Source organism: Puntigrus tetrazona, chromosome 21 (assembly GCF_018831695.1).
Source record: "Puntigrus tetrazona isolate hp1 chromosome 21, ASM1883169v1, whole genome shotgun sequence".
NCBI lineage: Eukaryota > Metazoa > Chordata > Actinopteri > Cypriniformes > Cyprinidae > Puntigrus > Puntigrus tetrazona.
In genome coordinates, this window is record NC_056719.1 from 7135600 (window position 1) to 7154343 (window position 18744).

The following is an 18744-nucleotide window of genomic DNA, read 5'->3' on the forward strand; positions in this document are numbered from 1 at the left end:
AACAGCTTCATGCCGGTGTGTACAGCTGGTGCTGCTCACGATACTTGCATGTGTGTAAACGCTGCCTCACAAAGTGTAATCCAGCGAGCAGCGCTCACACAGATGCTCGACTTTGTACAGGATTCTAAGAGGAAGACGAGGAGGATGAAGATGTTCCTGTGGGACTAGCTCCACGCATCCCTCTCCACGCTTCTCCTGCCAATTAGCTCTCACTGGTGCAATGCGTGTGTTGTTAGTGTGTATGTGCACTAAAACATCTGCCCGTGTGGCCGGTGTAACCACAGAGCCTTATTATAGCTGAATTCTTCTCACAATCTGTGCCTGTGATAAGAGCTTGTGATTTTATCAGCGGCTGCCGGCTGACACACACGCTCGGTGCAAAAGAGGTGATGTCATCTTTCCTGCAAGCACTGGAAATATCGAAGGGATTATTATCCAGCAACGAAGACAAAACGTGTGTATGTGTGTTTCCGTAAAGGTGTGTGTGTGTGTACGTGCAGAGGATGAGCAGGTGATCGTTTGGCAAATTCGACAGTTCTATTCCAGGACTCTCACTATATAGGGACATAATTATGAAGACACAACCTCATGCTGTAACGGGGTTCAGTGAGAGGCTCTTGTTTGCTTCGCTCACAGATGAAACTGCCCCTGTTATGAACGCACAGATAAACACAACCTGTTGAAGGGCTCTGTTATGTCCACTTAGTGCTTCTCAAGGCTAGCAGGACTAACACTATAGCTAGGCAATACTACAAGCTCCCCTCTTAACCCACCCTTATACTTACCATATCACCAAACCTGTCCCTAACAATATCCATATCCCACCTCGATAGAAGTACACTATAAAAAAATGAAAAGTTGGCAACTCACTGTGCAGCTTTTTTGAGTTTACTCAACATTGAACCAAGTTGTTGACTCAACCCAAGTCACCCAAGTCGCATGTGTCTTTTTTGATCAGTTAACACACTTCATTATCTTGGCTGTTGATGAATGTTTTTTTTCTGTTCCTGGAAGTTCCTTTTGTAAGTTAGTCTAGCATTGTCTTTGTTTGTAGGACAAGATACAAGACTAAGGTATCCAGAAAAAGGACATAAGTCAGCATATTGGAAAGATTATGTGACACTGAAATCTGTAATGACTGCTCAAAACTCTGCTTTGCCATCACAGAAAAAAAATAGAAATAGAAAAATATTATTAAATATTATTATATTGATACGATTTTTTTAATTAAATGAAAACCAGTATTTCATTTTTGCTATTCAAGTTCACATAAAAATTAATTTTACTGATGACAAAATCAAAACATAAATACTAACTTTCTCCACTTGTAAAATTAAATCATTGATTACTCAGTGATAAAACAAGTCCTCACCTAAATAATTTACAAAAATGTTATTGGCTGTCCTCTGAAATGCATCACACACAAGCATGTCCTACAGCTCTATTATTTTAGCAACCAACCTTGATGGCTAAATAAAACACCACTGCAGTAATTTCACACTGACAGAATAAAAAGATTAAACAAATTCGGGATTATTCAGTAAATCACACAGTATTTTTTTCAGTCTGGCGAGACTTATTCTGAGTGATTTGTATACACAGCAGGTGTTGGGCAGTTGCTCTCCCTCCGTTTGGTGTGCTGTGGCAGGCATTTAGCTAATGTCAAGTAGATTCGCCTGAATGTTTAGCCACTAATGGGAATTTAGATTGAAAAGCAGAGGCAAACTTAGACGTCCATATCAATTAACATTGCTCTCAGTGACTATGAAACATGAAACAATCACAGATGAGGCTGTTTTTTTTAATGTCTTTTCAAGGCACACACATCCTCATCTTTAGCCTATAGAGAGCTTGTGCCTTCAGCATTTTTGTGTGTGTGTGTGTGTGTGTGTTTATGTTTAATCAACATCACAGGTCAGCAGTGTGTCAGAGTGTGTAAGGCAGTAAATGGAGACTCGCAGCAGATGGAGGCGTGTTTTGCACAGATGTCTCAGCGGCTGGCCTCAGAAATGTTGCCTTCAGCACTCTGGTCATGTGCCATCAAATCTGGGGGTTCTTCAAAACTGAAAACGCTTAGGTTTTAATTAACAGAATAAAGGAGTGCTAAAAATGGCATAACAAGGTATAGAATTGGTATTATAATCTGACCAGTTCAAATCCAGAAGGCTGGATCGAGGTGGTTTCACAGACAGTGACATTTAGAGCCGTGTATAATAGATGCTTGGCTGAAGAAGGTTCAGTCCAGGTCTCTGTAAGTGCAGAGATATCGCTAAACCCATATCTCCTGAGAGAGCAAGATGTTCCTGTGATCTGTGTGGTAATGTGTGACCCTTTTGTCTCAGTGCTGTCTTAAATATTTGAACATGTCTGAGATAAAAAAAAAAAGCTTCTGCCTAGTGTTCTTGCTCAAACGTCTATCATTGTGCATAGAAATAATTGAGTAACCACCAAATTAATTTCAAGAGACACAACAAGAAAATGATCAGTTATGCGACAAGTCGCTAGTATTTTGATGGTTTTAAATAAAATATTATGCAGCACAACATAATTCCCCCTTGTGTGTCACAAAACTAGACCCATTTCAAGTTATTGCACACAGGAGATGCGTTGAGCTGCAAACTGTAATCAGACAGTCTAACAAAATATGGTTGTGGTGCCACTTTATGCTCGCTTTACTCCATATTTATGCCTTATGCCTGAACTTTATAATTATCTGTGCATGTGTATAATTGTGTCAATTATTTGTCATTTTAAAATTAATATGAAATATTTTGTGAAATAATCACTTCTATCTATATGTGTGTGTATGTGTGTATACATATGTATATATATGGCCATCCCTTCTTCATCCTGATTTATGGATAATGAAAGGGAGATTTTAGCTTCTAAACCAACTAGCTGTGAACTAGCTGTAAATCAACATATACTGTATACTAAGAGCTCATAAATGAGCGCTTATGTATGCAGGAGGCAGATCCATAACCAGGAGTCCCTCTTATTCACAGCTCCGATGACCTTCAGAACTCCTATGGCTCCTATTAGCCATGAAGGGTCTATAAAAAAGAAACGTATATCATAGGACAAAATATTGTTATGAATGAACCTGTCTTATTTCAGAGAATAATGGAGAATTTTCACACGTTTCTCTGTGTCGCAGCTCCCCCAACTTTCACGGACACACCACCCCAGTATGTGGAGGCCAAAGAGGGTGGCAGCATCACTCTGAGCTGCACGGCCTTCGGGAATCCCAAACCTTCAGTCAGCTGGCTCAGGGAGGGAGATCCTGTACAGGACAGCAGCAAGTATAAGGTGAGCAAGCACATCTCTGATTTAGGAACTTGAACAGTTTGGCCGCCAGGCGTCTATTCTAAAGCTGTTATTTATTTTTACACATTTCTCAAACTTTGTTACAGCCTTCATCGGGGCAGATTAATAATAAATATGACAAATGCTGTTGCCCTATTCTCTTAGAATAAATGTTTTTTTCTGTGTTTTTAAGCACTTATGGATCTGTCCTTATATACATTATACATTTATTCAAATTAAACTACACTTCTTAATTATTGCAATCTGTTGCTTTGTCTTAGTTATGCAAAGTGCTGCAATAAGATTAATGAAATCAAGCCATTTAATTTACATACATATTCATTAAACTAGTTTTGGTGTGAAAAGACACTTCATTTGAGCCTGTTTTTTTTTTTTTATAATGAGATCTGGCAACACTGCTCTCTCTGTTTAAATTGTTCACCTTTTTTTCAAAGTTTGGGGTTGTTGAGGTTTGAAGTCTCTTATACTCACTAAGGTGGCATTAATTAAATAAAATACCATAAAAACAGTAATATCTGAAATAGTTTAAATAACAGTTTTATAGTTTGAATGGATTTTACATGCTAGTTATTACTGTAAATTCAGTAAAAGTTAAAAAAAACATCTTTTATAACCATATAAATGTCTACATTGACACTTTTTTGATTAAGAAAAAACCCCCATCTTTTAAATGGTACATTTTGGTTGTGCCCCTTTTTACAAATGCAGAAAAAAACATGCAATAAATGAAGATAAGCAGATGTTATTGTTCGCTTGTTAGCTTTAGACTCATAGATATTAGCTGCAATTGTTAAAACTAAATACAGGGACCATCATTAGTGCATTTTTTTTAATGATAAATTTTCCATTAAAACATCATGAGATAATGCAGCCAATTTAGATATAAAGATCATAGTTTCAAGCATTAGTAATGTGCCAGAGCCGAGGCTGGCTTCAAAAAAGCACACTGTCAGTCAGTTATCTAATTGAGTGAACAGGACAGTGAAGTTATACACGACAGACAGAGGCTATGTTCAGAATCCAGCGCTCTGACAGATGAAAAAATGATACATGTTTGTACCATCGACTCCGGGAGAAGAAAACATCGTACTATTATCTGCTCACTTCCTCTCAGCTGGGACAGTTCTGCCTGTGTGTCTGCTGAAGATACCAGCGCTTCAGTGGTCCAGCAAACCATTAGTGTCAGTGTAGTCAGTGAGTCACTTCTAACTGTGTTTAAGCTCTCTTAGTAGTAGAGTATAGACTAGTAAATAGTGTAACATCTTGTAAAAAGTCATTTTTAATGAAATGAGACGTAATTGCAATATGGCTTTATGTAAGCTTTTAGGTATTTGTATTAAAGCATATTTAGTTTTGCTGTGGTACATGAAATCGTGAAACTTTAGTATGTGACAGACATTAAGACAGAGTTCCTGTGGTGATTGATATCCTTCTCCGCACAAATAGAGGGTTGGAGTTGTCACTGTGAGGGCTCAGAATATTTGATGGCAGTGGAAATGACAGGTCAAAGGCACTTTGTCATTTTTTTTACTTGTTCCTGCCTTTGTCTGTCCCATTTACCACTGTCACAGCCCTAAATCCAGCCCTGCATGAGGTTATCAGCGGCACACCAGCTCAATAAATGTGCTGCTTCTCTGTCTAAACTCTAAAGAAGATCCACATGCAGCTCTCACTTACAGTTTCAAAGATTTTTGTTTAGGTTTGATTTAATTGTTGTTCATTTAAAACTTACAGAATGAATATTTCTTAAGAAATTTGCTCACCCCCATGTTCTCATATTTCTTTCTTCAGTTGAAAAGAAGCGTTTTGAGGAAAAACGTGGCAGGATTTTCCTTCATATAGTGGACTTCAGTGTTAGCCAGGCTGAGGAAACAGAAAAAACTGTCTAAGACAAATGCAAACTTTTATAAAACTGTTTGGACCTTCAACTCATTTTATTCCACTATTATATTCTATTAAGTCTATTATATGGAGAAATTCCTGAAATGTTTTTCCGCAAAGAAAATGATTTCTTTTGACTAAAGTAAGAAAGACATGAACATCTTGAATTTTTGCTCCATAATTTGCTAATCTCTAACATTGACAGGAGGAAAAATATTCTCTAGTCTATCAGTTCAGGTTTTTTGTATTCTGCAAGGATACTGTCACGGTTGTGTGGTAAGCACGAGAGCACACAACGAGATTAAATGAAAATAAAAGGGTTTAATTCCAAAATGGCAAAATAAAGGATATACAGACAGGCAGGTCGAACAGGCAGGCAGGATAAACACAGGTAAAGACATTAGGTAAGGACCTCGACGCTCGGACCAACAGAACTCAAAACACAGGACTTAAATACACAGGGTAATTGACGAGACACAGCTGATGACAATAACATAATTAACACAGAGGGAAGGTAGGGCACAGGGAGCACATGGCATGAAACAAAAACATAAACACAGAGTCCAGAGATGTGACATTACCCCCCCCCTCCCGGAAGGTGCGTCCTCGCACCTAAAGGGTAACAAATGAAAACAAACAAAACCAAAATGACTAGGATTTGGGGATACCGGGTCTTGGGAGGAGGTTCTGGTGGAGGACGGATCCCCAGGAGGGGGCAGGCAGAAGGCAGAAGGGTCCAAGGAGGTGTAGATGGAGGAAGGAGCCAGAAAGGAGACAGGAGGAGTCCGGAGCAGGAGGAGATCCAGAGCCCAGCTATGGTGGTCCACGGTGGAGCCGACGGAGGGAGGAGCCATGGAGGAGGAGCAGCCATCGACTCCATGGGGGCCGACGGCGGCGGCGGAGCAGGTGGTGGAGGAGACTGAGGCGGAGACGGAGAGCCAAGAGCCAGGGTGACGCCGAGGCGCTGGAGGTCAAGCGCGACGCCGCAGGCTTCGCGACTGACACGGAGACGGGGACGGGAAGGGACGGCGGAGCCAGAGCGACTGAGGACTGAGGAGAAGCCGGAGGGAAGGAGGAGCCTGACAGAGCCGGTGGGATGGAGTGACGAGGCAAAGCCGGAGGAGAGGAATCCAGAGGCGACGGATGGTCGACGACAGACCAAGGCGGAGCCGGAGGGACGATGGAGCCTGGTGGAGCTGGTGGACTGACGGACCACGGTGTAGAGGAGGGAGCTAGGAGCCCAGGGGGAGCCGACGGGTCTACGAGCCGAGGAGGAGTCTGGGTCTCGGAGGCAGGACGGTGAGGCGAGGGATCCTTCAACCTCGATGGCGATGGAGACCGGCAGACCCGTGGCGAGCTCCAGATGGTTTGCTGAGGATGAGCGCAGGGGCTGCTGGGATCCATCGACGTCGTGTGGCATGGGTGGGAGGGTGGGAAAACTTGAGGCGGCACTGGAGGAAGCGCACGGGGCGCGGGCACAGGAACGGGACGGAGCGCACGGGCGCGGGCACAGGAACGGGACGGAGCGCACGGGGCGCGGGCACAGGAACGGGACGGAGCGCACGGGGCGCGGGCACAGGAACGGGACAGAGCGCACGGGCGCGGGCACTGAACGGGACAGAGCGCACGGGCGCGGGCACTGAACAGGACAGAAGCGCACGCGGGCGCCGGGCACTGAACGGGACAGAGCGCGCGTGCGCGGGCACTGGAACGGGACAGACAAGCGCGCGCGGCGCGGGCACTGAACGGGACAGAGCGCGACGCGGGCGCGGGCACTGAACGGGACAGAAGCGCGCGGGCGCGGGCACTGGAACGGGACAGAGCGCACGTGGCGCGGGCACTGGAACGGGACAGAGCGCACGTGGCGCGGGCACTGGAACGGGACAGAGCGCACGTGGCGCGGGCACTGGAACGGGACAGCGCACGCGGCGCGCGGCACTGGAACGGGACGGCGCGCGCACGCGGCGCGCGGGCACTGGAACGGGGCGCGCGCGCACGTGGCGCGGGCACTGGAACGGGACGGCTGGGCGGAACCAGCGGGCTAACGGGACGGCTGGGCGGAACCAGCGGGCTAACGGGACGGCTGGGCGGAACCAGCGGGCTAACGGGACGGCTGGGCGGAACCAGCGGGCTAACGGGACGGCTGGGCGGAACCAGCGGGCTAACGGGACGGCTGGGCGGAACCAGCGGGCTAACGGGACGGCTGGGCGGAACCAGCGGGCTTACTGGGTAGCTGAACGGGAACAGGAACTCAGGATACAGGGGAGGTGCCCAGTCTAAGTCCAAGTCCAAGTCTACATCATCCAGCTCCCTTTGCAGATCCAGCAGCCCCAGGTGGATGATCAGCTCATCCTCAGCCGATGTGCAGTAGGCGGAGCTCCACCGCGCCTCATCGCAGTCGGCTGTCTCCACCGCGGGAGCTCCGTTGCTGGCTCGCGCACCTGGTCTGGACGATACGGCTCGGGTCCTGTTACGCTCCACGGCTCTGTCGCTCTCTCTGGCGATGGGTCCGTGGTCGCGCCGACTCCGCCCCGTGTCAGCAGTGGGCTCAGGCTGGGGCTCGACCATGCGGTGAAGGGATGGGCTAGGCTCTGGATCTGGAGTGGGGCTGGTGTCGTTGTCCTCAGGCGCAACCATCATGGTTGATTTGCAGGACACCAGCACCCACTCGACGTACGCGGCGAGGCTCTCTCGAGGACCGCTCCCGGACAGCTGCGCTTGGCTGGAGGTGTTAAGTCCGCGGAAATAGAGTTCGAGCAGAGAGCAGTCCGGGTAGCGAGAGTCGTTGGCCAGTTCGAGGAATAGTTCTGTATAGTCCTCGAGAGAGCAATCCCCCTGCTCCAGCAGGCGGATGAGGAAGTTTGGATCTTTAAACTGGGCAAACATGGCAAAAAAACAAAAAAAAAATAAGGGGGAAAATACGCCGCTATTTACACTTCTGTGGGTCCGAGCGTTCTGTCACGGTTGTGTGGTAAGCACGAGAGCACACAACGAGATTAAATGAAAATAAAAGGGTTTAATTCCAAAATGGCAAAATAAAGGATATACAGACAGGCAGGTCGAACAGGCAGGCAGGATAAACACAGGTAAAGACATTAGGTAAGGACCTCGACGCTCGGACCAACAAAACTCAAAACACAGGACTTAAATACACAGGGTAATTGACGAGACACAGCTGATGACAATAACATAATTAACACAGAGGGAAGGTAGGGCACAGGGAGCACATGGCATGAAACAAAAACATAAACACAGAGTCCAGAGATGTGACAGATACATTCATTTGATAAACGTGATAAAAAAGGTGGTATTTCAAACGCATGCTATTTTGAATGTTTCAGCTTTTGAGCTAAATTCTCCACAACATTAATAATAATTAGAAATGTTTCTTGAGAAGCAAACTGCATACTAGAATGCTTTCCGAAGAGCACTTTCAGCACCAATGGTGCAGAAAATTCAGTTATTAAAGCTTTCATAAAATGACTGTTTTACAGTATTCAAATAAATACAGTTTTGGTTGGCATAGGAGACTTTCTAAAACGTTACACAACTTTTTGACCTGTTGGGGTCACTAGAGAGTTTGACTTACTGACCATTAAAATTGCTACCAGTTCCATTTAAGCTGTCCCTAATAAGCTTGTCATATTTCAGATGGTTTTTGATGCTTTTGTCTAAAAGTGCCTTTAAGCAAAGCAGTTTGAATTTCCCTGCTGTATGTTTTAAGCCTCCTCTGTCAGATTGGAAAAAAATCAAGCAGCAGTTTTAACACGGTAATCGCACAGCTAATGAATCCCCCCTCAACCCTGTCATATTCCCTAGTCATTTAGCAGTAGCCCTCTGTCCATCCCGATGTTCGTAACTGTGCCCGTTTTAACTATATGTCGTATAGGCATCCCTTGGGCCTGTTATGTTAACAGTGATGTGCAATTAGGAACCAAATAAACCATCCTAGTATTTTTAATACTAGTGGAATTTCTAGACTTGAGTGGCGTCTTTTATATTTCATCCATTGAGCCAGCCGTGATATGAAACAGACTTTTAGATTTCCTTGTCAAAAACGGCGACTTAAAAAACACAAACGATCCTTTGATTGTGGCTCATCAAAACCGGCAAACCAAACATACTGAACCTAACCATCAAACGCTTCCAGAATATAAACCATCTGCTCGCTGAAGACTAAACGAAGAGATTCCTACAGGAACGGATGGCTCACTTCTCTCCCTGAAAAGAGTTTGATTTACAAGAGCCCATCGAGAGATCTCCATCTCCTCACACACAGCAGAGAAATGACAGCCTGTCAGCGACGAGCTTTGCTTAGTGATTGAACACTTTTGAAGTAAGGTGAGATAACATCAGGAGAGGAACAACAGTATTCGTTGCTTGTTAATTTGAATGATGGTGAGCTCTTTGTTCAGTCACAATAGAGCGCTGTTCTGACTGATTAGATCTCTAATGTTGTTTACAGAGGCAAGAAGACGAGTTCTAGTTGCAGTTGGTGAGGGTTTTTGCTGGATGTGTTTGAAGCTGAACCTTCTTTGGAAGGGTAAATACAGACTCGCCTCTTTTAGAAGCATTTAAAATAGAGGAATCCCGTCCTAAAGCAGTGTTTAACAGCTGTTTTCGTCACATGTCATTTTATAAAGTTCAACAGAGCTGGCCCATTTTTTCAGGCCATTATTTTCCTATTCCTATAGAGATTTTAAAAAATGTCTTTGTGAAAGAGTAATAAGCCATGAAACAAAGAAAGTAACGAAAAGGCAAATAGAAGAATGTCTGAAAGTTTGGTTTAAATCCACAAAATTTTAGATCAAAACTGCAAGAGTGATGTTCAAGTATCGTTTTACTGACTTATCGTTTTACAGCAACTTTTTTTTTTAAGTGATGCCCTAAAAAAGAGAGACAGTATCAGGGTTATTTATGAATGGAAGGTTGGGGTGGAGTCTTTGAATAATGCTAAATAATAGATATCGATCATAAAAAATATTTTTTTAATGACCCTAAAATGGTGTGCTATGATTTATTAGACACGTGTGTTGTTGTTGGGTCTGCCGTAGCCTGGCCGTGCATCTCCGTCTATGTAATTAGCGTAATTATGGAGTCTGGGATCCACAGTGGAGTCCCAGACTGCTTGCGTTTGTGGAGCAAATTAGCCGCTTACCATCATTTGTAGACTGAAGGCATGTATGTTCAATCTGTAAAAGAGGAGGAGTGTGTTTCTACATGTCAAGGGGTCAAGGTTTGGCTGGTTAGTATGGTCCTGTTAACATCTGCTGGGTAAATATTATAACTACAAATAAAAGCATCTTTCTCCATTGATGAGCATTCTAATGTAGTTTTTTACTGATGAAATACATTAATTGTAAGTTGCTTTTACCCATGTTACAATTGTAGTATATATTAATACTTTTGAACTTTTATATATTTTTTCAATTTTAACGGTTAATTAGTCTCTTTTTTTACATATTGTAGCTTAAATTTATATATTTATTTAATTTTATTAAAATGAATTCATTCAATCAAAGTTTTAGTATTATTTAACTGGTTCTTAGCAGTGCACACGTTTTGGGATTTTTTTCAAATCTAGAACTAAAGTCTAACATTTAACATCTAAGATGCGTGTAAGTCTTATATGGAGAAAGTCACACATGCTTGATATCACATGAACTGCGATGATAATGCTTGCTATTACACCGTATGATGGAACACTGAATAATTCATCAGAGAGCCCCCTCAGCAAAGCCTTTACTTTACCATGATTCAATGTCATCCGTCTGCACTTTTGCACTTTTTTTTTCCTCAAAGCACTCTTCACCTGCTTGGCCGGCAGCAGTAAAGTGACCCTCATGTATCGTTAACCGTCCAGTTCTGACAGGCCGGGGAGAAAAGATGCTCTGTCGAGTCCCTTACCTGTCAGGTCCGTCTACGGAGAGCAGCGGAACTGTTATGCTGTTCCAAGACTAGTAGTACCCGGTCACATACTTCCCATGAGATTGGCAGCAAATTGCATTCAAAATTGAATAAAGGTTTTTTTTTTCCCTTCCCTTGCTGACTTATAGTGTAATAGTGAATAGACTATTCATTTTAAATACAGTTTAGATTTTCTTTAAAGTGGTTTACTAATTGCCTATATTAATAAATTTGCTGCTTGTTATTAGCTTGTATGCTAGCTGTTAAGTTTAGGTGTTGTGTAGGAGCAGGGATGTAGAACGAGGTCATGTAGAATCAACCTTTAATATGTGCTTAATTACTACTTATAAATGGCTAATATTCTAGTAATATGTATGCCAATAAGCAACTAGATCTGAAAAAAGAGGTTTCAATAATAATAATAATCATATTTTTTATAATTATTTAATAAAACATTTTGGTAAATATTTTTATTTTCTTGTAATTCTAGCTTTTCACGTATGCAATGTGACATTTATTTCAGTTGCATTTTTTAAAGATGTCCTCGTTACAGTGTAATTATACATTTAATTACTAAGTGACTTTAATTAAGTACATGTACTTAGTATAGGGTTTGTTTTAGGGTTACTTTCATGCAGTTATGCATAATTTATTGTTATTACAATAGTAAGTACATGTACCTTGAAACAAGGACACCTTAAAATAGCGTTACCCAAAAATGTTTTGTAATGAGTTTGCTCGTAACAAAAACAAGAATATGAGAAATGGTTCTTAAAATGAGAATGAACTGTTGTTCTCCTGATACTTGACGGTAATGCCAGAAATCTTATTGCCATAACCTATATTGCACGAACAATTAAAATCTACAAAAGGCGGCATTATTTCATTGCTCAGTGATGTCAGCTAAAAAGAAACTTATTTCAAAGGTGAAGCAAGGTATTGCATTTTGATGAAAATTACAACGACAAACATTGGTGTTGTTGTTTTTTTTCTTTTGCAATAACATGCACTGATGAATCATGCATAGTGAGTACCCCGTCCCATACCTGCCCCTCTGCCACCAAACACACACTCTTGTACAGATTGAATCAATTATTCAGCTCACTCTCTGAGAGCATGTGCATGATTCAAGGCCAAAAAACAAGCAGAGACACTCTCCTCTCCTAAGTGCGGCCTTGTCTCGAAAGGATAATTGTGAAACCGAGCCAGCAAGCTAACCATCGCAGCTTGAAAGAGCTTCGGAGTTCATACAGGATCCTATTAATGAATTATGACTTGCATGTTTTATATCATTTCAAAATAAAGACGGGACGCTAAGCAGGCTGGACTAGTATTTTACTAAAAGCCTGCCCAAAAGAAAACTTCTTTGCTGTGCAAAAGGCTTAGCTCATGAATATTAACGAGCTTATCCGCAAATAATTTGAAATGACTTACGTAAATCAAACTAATAAATAAATAAGAAATGTAGACGTTCCCTCTGCATTAGAGACATCCCAGAAATTTAATAAAGCACAAAATTGGCCATTTCTAAAACTGGGAAATCCCTCTTATGGATGATGCTTTTGTATCCAAATTTCTAAAATGTTTTATAAAAATACCAAACCTTCCTCGGTCCACATGGCACGGATCATCTATCCAAGAAAAATCCAGAGCATATTAGATAAATGCAAGAACTGCTCTACAATTGGTAAAATGGAAATAACGCATGTGTGGGCGCAGAAAGAGAGATGCACATTGATCTGTAAGTCTCTGTTGGAGTGGCCTGGTTTGTTTGATCTCTCCTACGCAGTCTCTGCCTCTCTGTCTCCGGTTCACAACGCTTTCACTGCAAAGCGCTTTTGTTTGTACTGTGTACAAGACAATTTGTTTCGTCAAATTGTTTTAATCATTATGAGTTGTTTTGTAAGAGTAGCCCGTGTCATGATACATGGGTTGAATGTGGGTTTGGCAGCGGGAAAAATGGATGTCTCGTGGGATGCTGAGCATGGTTCCCCCAGCACATCATTTCTACTGATCTGTGTGTTCATATAAGAAAAAAGCCAAATCTGTCACAGAGATAAAAAAAAAAAGAAGAAGTTGCTCAAGACTTAAGGCGCTACTTTTCACTTGAAGCAAACAGACTTAAAAAAATACCTGAGCTGTTTAATAAGCAAAAAGGAGATTTACATCGACTTATTGATTGATTGATTGATTATTTTAATATATTTAAGTTTCAGAGACATCTTTCTGCAAAAAGCAATTTTCTCCAACCGTATTGGTGTCTTGTTTTCCAGAATACACACTGAATAATTGAAAAAAATCCTGAAAAGTATTTTATAATAATGTTTACAGACATTTAGGATAAAAACGGTGTGCGTAGAAATTTGCGTCCTGTGTCAGAATGTGTGTTTTTATGTTTTGATCTGTGTGATTCACCCCACTGCCAATTTAACCAGCAGTATTTTGACCCGGGTTGCCCAGTGGGGGAAAACATAGCGTATTACAGCTATGGAAGCAAACCGGTCGGGTCAGAGATTGCAGATCCCACCCAACATAAAAAGCCTTGAAAACTATCGAAAAAGCTTTATGACCAGAAGCATATTAAAAATCTACTTAAAGTGTAAGCTTGTCACCTTCCATTTTCAGTTGCACTCATTCACGACGTATGTCCTCAATCTTTTGCTTTATCGGTTTACAGTTCTGATCATTCATTTTGCCTAATAACCCATTTTTGTTTTCACAAGGAGCCTAACAACAGCCAGATCTCCACACAGAGATCCAGTCTGTGTAGAATGGTGCAGAAACGGAGTGGCAACATTTCAAAGATCCCTTAAGAGGCCTGACTGCAAAGCTACAGTACTGTTAAAAGATGCTGTCAAAAATTATGTCATAAATAGATTTTCATTATCAGTTAATTTTTAAATTGTTGCCATCCTTTGCGTTTAAAGCAGCTTTTGCCCTTGCGCACTTGCACATATTTATTCAGGTAGCTTTGCAGGGAGGTTTCTTGAAGCAGTTGGAGTAGTTGCCACAGTTCTTCTGGATTTTGTCTAGATAAAAATGCTGTTTTTTTTTTTTTTCTGAAGTATGTGACTGGAGTAATGATGCTATAATGTTACGACTAATAATATTATTTAATCAAAAATAGCTTCATTTGTGTTTAGAAGATGAACAGGTCTTGTGGCTTTGGGAACGACACGAGGAAGAGTAATTCATGACAGAGTTTTCATTTAGAATTGTGAACTTTAATGAGATTTATTTATGAATTTGGATGTCAGCGTGTAATGTTTTGACCTCTCTCCACAGGTGAGTGATGGCAGCCTGACGATCGTTTCCATCAGCCGCGAGGACAGGGGAGCGTACACATGCCGAGCGTACAGCGAGCAGGGAGAGGCCGTCCATACCACACGCCTACTCGTCCAAGGTAACTGCTCCAGGACCTTATCGATTGCTATTAACTGAATGACTCTACTATCATGTTGTTGGAGTGCTGTGTGATGTGTTTGTGTCTATGTATGTGTGTACAGTCATGCTTGCAAAGCCGCGTGCTGCATGGCACCCATGCTGTAGAGCTACAGAGATAATTGGACTCCATATGTTGGCTGTCTGGTACAGTATGAAGAAGTAATGGGTTCACTGTCAGAGAGATTTTTCTCCATAGTGCTGCCAAAAGCTTTTTTCCTGTTGGGATCCCTAATCTGCTCTGCGCCTGCCGCTTTTAGCATGCCATGTTAGCATGTAACCCGATAACACAGTGGATTTATAACTTTTATTGTCTATTTGTTAACGTTTTTTGGTGTGTGACTGTGGCCTACCCATAAGCATAAATACACTTTACTTGGAGAGATTTTTATACAAATGTAAGAGCTGTCAAAAGATTAAAATTAGATTTCAGTGCAATAGTGTTCTTTATTCACCCTTTTCACACTTCTAAACAACAATAAAGCACACATTCCTATTTTTGTCCCATCAAATGCCAATCAAACTAGTATCAAAAACTCAATGCAGTCATAAAATGACATTCCATTTTTTTTCTAAAACCACTTCTTTTGAATTTCTTTCTCACCCACTGTATGTAATGGTTCAAAAGTGAAACGTTATTTCGTGATTGTAGCCATTTCATTCTAATAACTATAATGCCAAATGATTTCATGTCACTGATTTGGTGTTGTTGGAGGCCTGTTTCTGCCACAGTTAAGTAAAAATTAATTTTAATTCTGCAATTTAAGGTAATGAGAATAATAATAGCCTGCCATTTCACAATAACGCAAAACTTTCACAGAAAAAGAGAAACTTTCTTGTTATAATGACTTTACAATTCACACAAATAACAATAAACATGAATCATTATTACAAGATACTAAATATTAATTATAGTTATAAGTTTCCCATTAATATGATACTGTGCCTTGATCATGAGTAAGTTTATCATTACTTCGACAATCATGATAACGTTTCTCATTATTATGAGATGCTTTGCATTAATCATGATAAATTAGTTATATTTTTATCTTATTTTATATCACTTAGTCATTACTCAAGAGATAACATCTTATTAGATATTAAGCATTAATTATAATACTTTTTGTGATTATTATGTAAAAGCAATATTATTATTATTTAAATACTGTAACTAAACATTAATTATAAGAAAGTTTCTGTTTATTATGAGATACTATGCAATTATCATGAAACATGAGACTTTCTTTTATGAACATAAAACCTCTGGTTACTTCACGTTGATCATTTAGTTGCTGGTCCTTTGCCAGAATGAGCATTGTGAACCAGATCAGGTAGGGCAGGAAACTTTGCCTGGTCTAGACTAGACTCTCATATTAAAAGATAAAGTGCGTAGTAAAAAAAAAGTGTGTTCATAAAAAGCAGATAAGTATTTAAAAAAATCAATGAGTGAAAGAATTTCCATTTTAATAAGACCTTCACTTAACAAAAGAGAAAGAAAGTTTTCTGTTAGTTTAAACAAAATCAACGGCTGAGTCATAAAAGTGGCAAGTTGCAGAAACACGATTGGTTTTGTAGACACGTTGGCTGTCTAGCGAGTTTGTTTTTGTACTGTAATGTGTGTGTGTGTGTGTGTGTGTGTGTGCTGTCGAGTAGGACAGAGAGCATCTGTAGAGTCCGTGCCTGCACGGGGAGCTCTCTGCAGGCTTTCTCCACAGAAGAGCCCTCTCTTTACACTGGCACTGCCAGCTGAAGCAATGCCCACAGTGGGCGGTAGAGTGAGATCTGTGGGTAGGCCGCTGGGTAAAATTCTTATCATCTTGGCCAACGATATTCAGATGAGACTGCTGATCCAAATATGTACGTTACAGCGGAGTGGTACCTTTATTAACTCGTTCAGTATGATATCATTCTTTATTCAGTCTGTACACTGCTGTAAATGTGGTATTGAATACAAATAAGTAATATTGTTGAATAGACAAACAGTATATATATATATATATATATATATATATATATATATATATATAGAGCTGAGAGATTGGAAACACTTACATTAAATGTTTTTTTTCAGTATTGTTGTCTTTAACCTTGAAGAGGACTGAGATTGCTATATGCTTCAATAGGATGTGACACATCCTGATACGTAATGCTGATTTATGATGCGTCTCATTTCTATTTCAGGACCCCCATTTATTGTCTCACCGCCAGAGAACATAACCGTAAACATATCCCAGGATGCATTCTTCACTTGTCAGGCTGAGGCGTATCCTGGCAACCTAACGTACACCTGGTTCTGGGAGGAAGATAACGTCTTCTTCAAGAAGTAAAGTTATGATCGGGTTCATTACTGTACCATACCCCCACTGTCCTGTGTCCATGTGGAGTTTGTCACAGTCCATGTAGTTTCGTCATCATCATTGAGGCATCAGTGAGTTTTAGGGACTATGGCCATTGTGATACTGTTTTAGGCTTTGGTTAAACATTTTGTAAACCCTTGTGTTGTGACATTTTTGTAGAAAACTGAAATGTTTTCATAGGTGCACAAAATGTAACTAAATAAACCACCACTACTGATTTTCTGCACACTACCGTTCAATAGTTCGGCGTCAGTTCGATTTTTTTTTTTTTTTTTATTGAGTTTTTTTAAGATATTTTATTATAATTAGTGATGTCAAACTATTAATCGTGAATATCTGCATCCACAATGAAAGTTTTTGTGTATGTAATATGTTTGCATATATTTTTATGTATATATAAATACAGACACATACAGCGTATTTTTTCGAAAACAAAACAAAAACTTTTGGATGCGATTAATTGCAAATTACTCATTTGACAGCACTAGCTATAATAATACAAATAAATTAAATGCTGTTCTTTTGAAAGAATCATGAAAAATATTACATCAGCGTTTACCCAGAAATATTAAGCAGCACTGTTTTCAGCTTAGAATTTTGACCTTTTCTTGTTTTTTTTTTATTCTGTTTATATCTCACCTCATTTTTTTCTACCATAGAGAAAAAAAGGAATTAGTCAGAACTGTGAGATAAAAACCCAGGATTATAAAAAAAACATAATTGTGTTATAAAAGTTTTTTTATTATTTATTTTTATTATCATTTATTTATTTTAATGATAGAAATAAGCTTTCATAGAAAACAGTTCTTTTAAATTCTCAAACCAGGGCTGAATTTATCTGATCAAAAATCTTACCGACCCCAAATATTTGAATGGTAGTGTTCATCTTTTGATAAACGGATGCATTTTTTAAAATTTACATTTGACCCATTTACACAAGGAGTTGTCGGTCAAAAAAGGATACACAAGTATGCATGCTCTCAACCCCATGCAGTTGCAAATAGGATTGGCAAAACAAGCTGAAATTTTGCTTGGGAAATTGCTTTTGCAAATTTTTCACTATATGTTTTTTACTTGTGTTTCCATTGTGTGCATGTGTCAGTGTCATTACACTTGCTTAGAGGTTCACACACCAGATAAAGTCTCATTTGTGTTTTGTTTGCTGTGTTCGAACAATCTGACGGACTGAAACACTTCGATGCCTTATAAGTGACTAAACTGGAATGCTAAAAAGCAACTCCTCACCTGAAGACCAATAGATTTAATTCCTCACTAATAGCATGGTACTCTAATAAGCATTAAAACACATACCACACACAAATATTACATAATACAGTGTGTCCTTCGTGGTAACCTTGAATAAGAAAGGGCACAAAATGATTTCCCACTATCGTCACTATAAACGACAAATGCAGCTTGGTCATACACCCTCTCGGGTTCTCATGGTCCACGCTTCTCCTTCTCTCCACCATGACAAGAATACCTAGCGACACGGCGCTTGTGTCATCATACGCTCCACTAGCACTGATTAGAAGTAGCAGTGCTCTAAGCCATCCAAGATGCCCTCATGCGTGGCCTGTACACTCTATAGAAAAAGGATATTATGTTTTTTCTCTTCTTTCTTTTTAATAGAGGCTCTGTGCAGCAGGACAGGTGGAAGCACAGGCAAGAATAGAGGCCACGCAGGCATTTTGTCCACTGGAGCGTTTTTTTCCTCTGATCTCTGCCTCGGACACTCCATCTGTTCTCGTTGAAAGAGTAGACCATAATTCACAAGGCTTTAAACTGTGCTTTTTTTTTTTCCTCTGGCTTTAAATTTATTTACTTGGAC

The 18744-nt window shown here is 40.6% G+C and overlaps 1 protein-coding gene across 1 annotated transcript in view; it reads left to right on the top strand.

Annotated features, from left to right (window-relative positions):
- LOC122326095 (protein turtle homolog B-like) overlaps positions 1-18744 on the top strand; it is a 77971-nt gene that overhangs the window by 30728 nt on the left and 28499 nt on the right. The window contains 3 exon segments of the mRNA XM_043220786.1: positions 3158-3309; positions 14401-14518; positions 16738-16879. Of these exon segments, the coding sequence (XP_043076721.1) occupies positions 3158-3309; positions 14401-14518; positions 16738-16879 (412 nt within the window).